Source organism: Pistacia vera, unplaced genomic scaffold (assembly GCF_008641045.1).
Source record: "Pistacia vera cultivar Batoury unplaced genomic scaffold, PisVer_v2 Contig936, whole genome shotgun sequence".
Classification (NCBI taxonomy): domain Eukaryota; kingdom Viridiplantae; phylum Streptophyta; class Magnoliopsida; order Sapindales; family Anacardiaceae; genus Pistacia; species Pistacia vera.
Window position 1 is genome coordinate 345,858 of NW_022196819.1, and position 9,360 is coordinate 355,217.

Genomic DNA, 9,360 nt, shown 5'->3' on the forward strand with positions numbered 1-9,360 from the left:
AATGTTATCCAATAATTCATCTTTACATTGAATAATATTATAGATTGTTTTATTCATTCATTTATTTTATGTTATTCATATGGAAGTTCAAAAACACATAATCCAAAATGAGAATTGGAGTTTGCAATGCTTCCCCAATTCCAAGTTTGTCACCTCATCTTCAAATCTTAGTATCAATTTAATTTCACTTAGGTAAGGCGGCAAGAAAACCTAAAACTTTTAAGTTGAGGCACAAAAGTTTACGCAAGAAAGTTCCTCCCTTTCAGAAAGCGGACGTAGTGCTACTTTATCTTAATTTCCTTTTTTCTTCTAATTAGAGTAGGCTCAATAACTCAGTAAACTTTATAAGTGGTAAATTATATGGCAAATAAATCAGAGAAACAAACTATAAGTAAACCTACCAAAAATGATTATTAATGAACTGCGTTGTGAATCTAAAAAATAAAAAGAAAAGAAAAGGTAACCAGCTACATAAATTAGGGTCTTGAAATTCGATGATTACTTCTCTCTTCTAGTTGCCATGGTTATTAGTTTAGCACCACGAAAGTAAAATTTAAAGTTTCCCTTCTTTTAGTAGTATTTACCCCCAAGATGATGATGACCATTTTGGTACAATACAACTGTTGCTTCCTTCACCTCATTTTTTTTTAAATACAAGTAAAGGTTACGCTTATTAACAGCACCCACCCCCAAAGAAATATATATATATATATATATATATATATTAGACTCAGCTTAAAATATTACAAATTCCAGAAAAGAAGCAAGACCCTTATGGTGTTATGCATGGCAAGTAAACTCTTGTTCTTCCAGTTCAATGCCCTCTTCAGCCAGCCTCTTATCCTTGTAGACATACCATTTAGCACAACCCAAATAGATAACAAAGTTCAACGCACTCAATATCGCCAATAGCCAGTAGAAATCATATAGCTTCCCTTGATTGAGATTGTCTGCTAGCCATGGCTTTTTGTCCCCAGTCACCTTGTGCACTATAGAAACCAATAAAGAACTGAAGAAAAATCCTAGTGAAAGGGTGCTCAAAAACAACCCCGTGCTCATTGTCTTCATTCCTTTTGGACATTCTCTTAAGAAAAAATCAAGCTGTCCTATATATGTAAATGCCTCTCCGGCACCCACCAAGAAAAACTGAGGCACCAACAAGAACACGCTTATTGGGATCTCACCCGTAGGATCATCTCCTAAACCGTGTGATCTCGCTACATGTAATCGCTTTAATTCACAGAGTGCTGCTGCAACCATTGCTAAAATTGAGAGCGCTAGACCAACCCCTATTCGTTGCAATGGGGTGAGTCCTTGTGGGTTACTAAACACTTTTCTTGTAATTGGAACAATAATTCGGTCATAAACTGGGACAGTCAAGAGAATGCTGCCTACAAAAAAGACAGTAAGTGACGCTGCAGGGATTTGAAAACTGCCTAAGTGACGGTCCATGGTGGTTGCCTGCGATACTGAAAATGTGGTCATTTGCGCATACACTGTCCAAAACAAAATTGTGGTAGCCCAAATAGGCAACATCCTAATCACCAATTTCACTTCTTCCACATCGGTTAAGGTTGATAAATTCCACTTGTTCACATTAGTCACATCTGGATCTTTGATTGCTGCCTTGTCCAAGAAACTGCATAAGTCAGCAAATTAAGCCAAAATCAACATCATTATCAGAAAATTAATTGCATTTATTCAAGTTTTTGAAAAGTCATTACAACTTGTAAGCTTTATATATACATACATGTGATGCTCAAAGTGCAAAGCGTATCCTCATGTAATTGGTGGATGTGATTGGAGAACGTGAGCTAAAATGGTCCCATAGAGACTACTCGTTGGGCATATGATGTATTATTCTTTTGTTTGTTTCTGGTTGATTTTTTTTTTTTTTTTTGATGATAGTTCCAAGCCAGAAAGAATCTGAGAAGATTATAAAAAGATGTGGTTTTGCATAACAGAGCGTGATGGAGTGGAAGAGCACAGGCAATGAACATAGTGGTTAATATGTCCGTGAGTGAGTTGGGAAAGCTGCTTTAATATTAACTCAAGGCAAGAACCTAGAGTGAAGATCGATTTGGAGACAGTCTGGCTAAGTGACTCGTGATCTCTTTTCGATTACTTTGCAAATTGTTGTATTAATATATATAATGAGATCATGTAGATGAACATGAAGAGATTCAGTGCATCCCATTCCTATAATTGACATACAGATATCTTACATGTTCTATCTTTGAACGTTATAACTGTTTCTTTAAACTTTTAGAGTCTCTAAATCGCTAAATAAATTATGGACATTTGACGAATTTGGATGCAATGTATATATATTTCTTAATCCTCTGGGGCCAATAATTATGAATTCTGAACCAATAAATTCTAACCACTGATTGAATCTATGGGCTAGTTGGTTGCCAATCCTCCATCAGATGCGTCCCACCGAAACGGTACTTTCCTTCTCTTATTTTTTTTCAGTAAGTTATTCTGAATGAAGTATCCTAGTTTCAACCAAGACTTCAATTAACTTCATCAATTACAGTAACTTCATAAATCACGGTAACCTCATCTTTCATATAATATTTATGATTATACTCGAGTGAGATAGGAAGATTTTTTTAACCATTTAAAGTTCACAAGGCTACTAATCAAATTAAATAAATATTTCATCGACTCTTTCAAAAGTTGAAGGAAATAAAAGAAAATTAATAAATACTTGAAACTTTAAATTTTAATATACGAGAGAGAAGACTAGTTTTCTCAACCAAAAAGCAAAAAAAAAAAAAAACGGTGCACGGGAAACAGTTACTATAGTGAAAGAGTTAGTTGAATTGAATAAAAGACTAACCAGAACTGCTTGCTGTGGGGCAAACTTTGCTTTTTCTTCTTGCTTTCGGCTGGAATATCATCAATATCGAAGAGCATGGATGAATCTGAAGGTAAATCCAAATGCCTTTTCCTCCAAGAACCCACAAACACCGCGGCAAACTGCGTCAACGGACTACCTACCAATTTCTTGAACCGATATCGTCTAGTGCCTGACAAAAACACAACCAACCCAATAACAATAGCGCAAGCACATATACCATATCCCCATTCACGACCCAAGTTGTCTTGTATGTAAACAAGAACTGTCACTGCCGCTAGTGAGCCTATGCTAATAAAGAAAAAAAACCAGTTGAAGAAGTTGGTCATTTGACTTCGCTCTTGTTGGTCTGATTCGTCGAATTGGTCCGACCCAAAACCTGACACGCTTGATTTTAGACCCCCAGTCCCCAGGGCAGTCAGATATAGAGCTATGTAGAGAACTGTGAGTTGCATGCCGCTTGCTTGGATGCAAGATGCGGCGCCGTTCTTGATGGCGCATTTTGGTGGCCTCAAGCTGGGGATTATTGTTGAGATTGTCAACACAGTCACACCCTAAAATCACAACCATACATGAATCATAATCAATAAGTATCCAGGGAGGTATATATATTAATTAACAAAACTTTATTTTATGAGAAAAGTGGTTTCATTTTATTTTTTTATTTCTTTATTTTATCTTTTAATAAAATAATCATAATAGATTGTGGGCTTACAGTTGCTTGAACAGTAGCGAAGATTGCAATGGTGAGATATCTGTAAAAAGAACAAACGAATTTAAATCTAAGATTAGAAAGAAGTGATGAAGCCCTTAAAAGAAGATCCAACTGCAAGTTGAAAAGGCAAACCTTCCAAGAAAGGTGTCAGCGACAAAGCCACCAAGCAAACAGAGCATGAAAGAGGTTCCAAGGAAGTTGGTGACAGTGTTGGCAGCGGTGGCATTGCCTAAATGCATAGTGCTAGTCAAATAAGTCACCATATTAACGGCGATACCAAGCGTAGTTAACCTCTCACACGCCTCACCACCTAAAAAAGAAAACAAGACACCCAATTAAGTACTATAAATAAATAGAATAGAATGTCCAAAGATAGAAAGCGAAGTTAAGGTGAGGAACAAGGAGGGGAAATGGATTTAAGACCTAAAATCATGGCGGCACTGGTCCAGCCACCGGTTTTGGACCGCTCGGCTGTGCGGCCCTTGTAGTCCCAAGCATCTGGGAGGGTCTTTCCTTGCATTTGTGGAAGCTCAGTCATTGGAGTATATGGATAAATATATTGGACAGTAAGTAGCAGAGAAAGAGAGGAGACTTGAAACTCTGGCACAAGCCAGAATGGGTGCAAGGCTGAGGGCCTTTATATAGTGTGATTGGAGGATGTACTATTGGAATCAGTAACTTAGAAATTTGGATGAAGTGCCACCTAGTCGAGGCTTGGTTTTATTACAATTTGAAAACAATATTAAAAATGGGTCAAAGAATAAGAATTCCTCTCTCTTTTGAACTGTAATTTAGCAGAAAGGTCGGTTGACACTAGACAGTGGCTTCGGCTCATGGTTGCGGCTGGCTTTACCCTTTTTATTGTTTTGATAAATCAACCAGATTCAGAATATTATTGTCTTATACAATACTTTAAAAAAGAAATAAGATAAGCCAATAATCTAACCAAAAAAAAAAGGAGTTATTTAGTCTTGAGATTAAAAAAAAAAATAGAAGAAATTATCAATATCTATATTAAAAACTGTATTAAATATTTAAATGTGCTTATAGGGGTGCCACAAAAGTATTAATAGCTGACTCCCCCTTTTTTGATACTTCACTTCTTAATTGGAGGTGTTTGTCTGAGCTTATAAAAATTAACTTATAAGTAACAAGTACTTATAAGCTAATTTTAGCTTATAAGCATTTGAAATTTTAATCAATTACGTGTTTGGTTAAAATACTTATAAGTGACTAATAAGTAGTTGACGTGTTTGGTAAAATGTGGCTTGTAAGTACATTTTATTATAAAATGACTAAAAAATGTACTACATTAAATAAGAGTATACTATAAAATTTTAAAATTAAACGAGGATAATGTAGTAATATACTTAGTTAAACTAGTTTATAAGCATATTATTTATAAGCAAAAAAAGAAAAAGTACCTCTCCCCCAATTTATTTATTTAGATAAATTATATATATATATTATATATATATATAATATTATATATATAATTATATTATTTTTTTTTTTTTTTTTTTTTTTTTGCTTATAAACTTAAAAAATTATAAACAAACAGATCACATTATTTTAGAGCTTATAAACTATTTGACCAGCTTATAAGCTTAGACAAACACCTAAAAAGTTAACTCTGCTAAACATAAAAAGTTAATTTTGAGTCCCATATTAAGGACTTCCCTAAAGCGGTAAGCAAAACCAGAATTTATGCCGAAAGCTTCTATTATTTGTTTCAATTAATCATAATTAAGAATCATTACATTAATCTTCCTTTATTATCATAACATATACTTAATATATGCATCATGACAATCCAATCTTAATGTCTAAAATGCCCATTTTGAAAGTTCTCTCCTGCACGATTGTACGAAGTAATAATTGTGATAAATATAAATAATACATAATCAAGGCTTAAAATTGATGAAAAAATTTATGGATTAAGTTTTAGATTCCTCCCGCTAGGAGAGATCTGGGGATTGATTTTGATTGAAGTTTGGTTTGGGTTTCAAAACTCAGGTAGTCATTAGGAGTGTCCATATCTAGATTACAAAAACAACGAGTAATACTATACTACATCATTTTCATACAACATTATGTGACAAAATATGTTGACTAATTTAAATTAAATTAACTTTCATCCATCATATCTTACCACATAGTATTGTATGAGAAATATTGTATAAGAATGATGTATCTGTAATTATTTAAAACAATTAGCCACAACAGTGGAACAAAAGAATAACTTTTTCCTCTTAGATTTAAAACACTTTTCTGCGTGTGGTTCTAGTTTATAGGGGAAAAAAAAAGAGAGTTTATATTATTTTTTCTTACTGTAAACAGATAATGATGAATATATTCATATAATGGTCCATTAATTCCTTCTTATATTTTCAAATTATTTAATTTTCTTTTCAAATTATTAAAAAAAAAAGGTTTTTATTATATTTATGTTCCTGCCTGGTATAATTTCCGATTGAATGATAAAATTGATTGAATTTATGTTATTATATTGGAGAACGCTTTTGACATCATTTTAGCACTCGGTCTTTAAATTATCTAATGAATATCGTATTAACAATCAATATTTTATCATAATTTTTTAAAATATTGAAAAACTAAGATAATCCTTTTGAGAATCTGAACCGAACCCCAGCCAGGATTGGATAGGCATGACTTGTCTACATATTGATCTGTTTAGTCCCGAAGAATTAAGGATTAAAAAAATAGGTCTAGCAGATTACGCAATGGTCCCCCTAGTTTTAATTTAAACCGAATCTACCAGGCTCAGGCTCAGCAGGACAGAAAAGAAAGGAGAACAAATTGAATCAGAAACTATACAAGTAATAATAAAAAGGAGAAAAGCTCTGCTGTAAACATTATAAAGATAAAGATACCAAGATTTTCCTTGATCTATGTTGAGGAGAAATTGTCATTCGAGTAAAAGTATCGATAAAGAGAAAAATGCACTAATTAAACTCAAATTTTTTAAGAAATCTGATTGGTCATGCTCGGTTGTCGACATGAAGTTAAATTATTATTTTGCATGGAAATGCTTACCCAAATGAAATCTACTGTTTGGCTCAAGAGAAAATAAAAAATAATGTATAGCAGTTCGAATTTACATATATTTCAGGATATATAAATATGATTTTATAGATCGTTACCATTATCTTTAGGATAAACTCAAATAAAAGATTCAGTCCACTTGAATAAACTAATTGTAACATGGTAAGAATCCATTTCTTCTTAATGCATGTGGTTAAGTGGGTTAAAGAAGGCAAATCATGAAAGTTGGCATCAGAAAGAGATAGATTAGGTAACGACTAAAAAAGAGTATCTTGACCCTACTAATTTCAAAGCACTGAGATTCCTTTGTTTTAAACAACTAATACACGGTCGTTTCTAGGAGAAAAAAAGGGTTTAATTGACCATCAGCACACCCTTCACCGTGCATAAGTTTGGTCCACCTATGCCTAAATCTTTGCTTTAGCAAGTTGGACGAAGTTATTTTTTTACATTATTCTAAACACTTTAGAAGTATTAAAGCAAATGAAATTTTTATAAGAGAAATAATCAAGGCATGTCCTGATACGTTGTGAAAGTGGATTTGAATATCAATGAAAACATCGCAGTTCCTTTTATTAAAACAAAAACATTTGACCGTATGATATTTCAGGTTTAAGATCATATGGTAATTCTTCATAAGTCGTGTTACATTAAAGTATTATAATTTAACAATAAAATAATATGCACTAGTAGACATATTATCAAACAAGCAACGTTTAATCTAAGAAAATTTAATAATGATCACATATGCAATCATCAAGTTATAATAAAAGACATATTTGAATATTGGTAAGCAAATTGTTGCGGCTGAAAATTGCTGTATTGTACAAACCATTATTTGGTGGTCTGGCGAAATTGCACCAATAAAGGTGCTCATCCTTTACGTATTTAAAGTCAAACTTCAGGCTCACGCAATTGCATTGTGCCTATGCCCTTTGTATTGTAGCCTGTAGGTCCCATGTTGGAAATCATCACCTAATGAGTGGAATCCAATTTTCATCCCATTCATCATTACTTTGATTCATAATATTCATATATTCATCATATTATTTCAGTGCTTAAATTTTGAGTTAATACATTTACTTAAACTACAATTAATATAGTTTATGAGATGTTACATATACATATAGTCCAAAGCCTAAATGAGTAGGCAATTAAAATTAAACGAAAGTTGATGAAAAGATTTGATAGATTTAGTGATTAAGAAGTTGCCGACAACAGAATATCCCAAAGATGCGTGTTGAATTGGATTTGGATGGTGAACCAACGGATGGATCTTCTTGGATTCTAAACTTATATAGGGTATCACATAAAAACGTTTTATATCGGCGCCAGGTCATAGGACTTGGGTTTTGTGCTGCTAATTAACTATTCAACATGCCTCTCTCCCTCTGTAGAGCCAAGCCACATCAATCGGGTCCATTCCACATGCGATGGCTGGCTTCATTGGGACAGTAAGAAAAAACTTAAGACAATTATTTGTCATGATTCTTGAAGGGCTGTTCATCTTGTATTTATTCTTGTTGAGGACTTGGCATACCATAATCTCATCAGGGTTATTTCAGGAAGCCCCAGTGTTGAAATAGTTATGATAAGGAGAAGAAAAGCATCAGTATGTTATGAATCATGTGGGTATCATTATCATATATTTAGGAAATTAAAAATCTGAAATATGGTCGGCTAGAAAATAGAAACGAGATACCTCTGAAATCAGTCAATTTAAAAATAATAGACATTTGCTTCCTGGGTCAATTTTTATAAGTGGTCGGATGAGAATTTACGTTTGAAAGGTCAATAAAGGAGTCTGGCTTTTCAGCTTTCAAGTAAACACGTGACACGTTGATTCTCAAGATTCTATATATAATAATGCAATGGATAACAGGGTCGTATTTCCACCACACGTCTTTCTGGGTTTATCACTGATTGCCACTTAGCCGCTGAGGTGTGTTGTCAATCACTAATTTATGATTAAAAATTAAACATAAAATCATTAGAAAATAGTTTGGAAAGACTTACACTGGTCGGTTCTGTGGATTCGTTAATTTTTAATTCTATGATTAAAATTGATTGGGGGGTCAGCTAGGCTTCCTGGATTTGGAATGCAAATGTTATAAGATAGCCATAGCTATTAGCTATCAAATCAAACATCACTAATAAGCTCAATGGCTGCTCTTGAAAAGGGCTCATTACCAAGATATGAAACAGCTAGGATCAAAGGTTTTATCTTTTATGTCACCTCCATTAAAAAGATAGATTTAGCACATTCATGTCGTTTAAACATTACTCTTTATAATAAAAATCAATTTATATACTTTGATATCTGGAGAGAATAAAATATCCATTTAAAAAAATAAATAAATAAACTTTAACCAAAGCATCTCTCTTATATTACTATTCTTAATGATAGTTTACTGTCATCTGAATTTTTTGAGTGAGAATTTCTATCATAATTAATGAAGAACTATACGTCGTAAATATAGATTGGCATTGAGCTATGGTGACTTATACATCGTATTTGGCAACGATTTTTGGATCCCGGGAGGGCGTCAAACAGGATTGAACCACTTCTTATCTGGTATTTAGCTATAAAAATGAATAATTATTTCTATGTATTCTTTCAAGAGCTCCAAAAGCTAATGCAGCTGACACGTTATGACAAGTGGCTCAATCACAACTGTTTAAAAAGCTTAAAAATGAATGTATAGTAAACCCAAAT

At 33.2% G+C, this 9,360-nt stretch overlaps 1 protein-coding gene across 1 annotated transcript; it reads right to left on the bottom strand.

The window, feature by feature from the left end:
- Positions 1-492: 492 nt before the first annotated feature.
- LOC116120472 (protein NRT1/ PTR FAMILY 6.3-like) lies at positions 493-4,177 on the bottom strand. Its single transcript, XM_031406424.1, has 5 exons — positions 4,002-4,177; positions 3,711-3,888; positions 3,579-3,618; positions 2,846-3,417; positions 493-1,639 (listed from the first exon to the last, which is right to left on the bottom strand). Exons 1-5 carry the CDS (start codon positions 4,114-4,116, stop codon positions 781-783), a joined length of 1,764 nt encoding a protein of 587 aa, XP_031262284.1. The 5' UTR covers positions 4,117-4,177; the 3' UTR covers positions 493-780.
- Positions 4,178-9,360: the final 5,183 nt, after the last annotated feature.

Bases quoted from the DNA above. Each gene is read 5' to 3' on its own strand.
- LOC116120472 (XM_031406424.1), bottom strand. From the start codon at position 4,116: ATGACTGAGCTTCCACAAATGCAAGGAAAGACCCTCCCAGATGCTTGG. The intron at 3,619-3,710 runs GTTTGCCTTTTC...TTCTTTTTACAG, and splicing joins GCTGACACCTTTCTTGGAAG to ATATCTCACCATTGCAATCT. The intron at 3,418-3,578 runs GTAAGCCCACAA...TTGTGATTTTAG, and splicing joins TCGCTACTGTTCAAGCAACT to GGTGTGACTGTGTTGACAAT.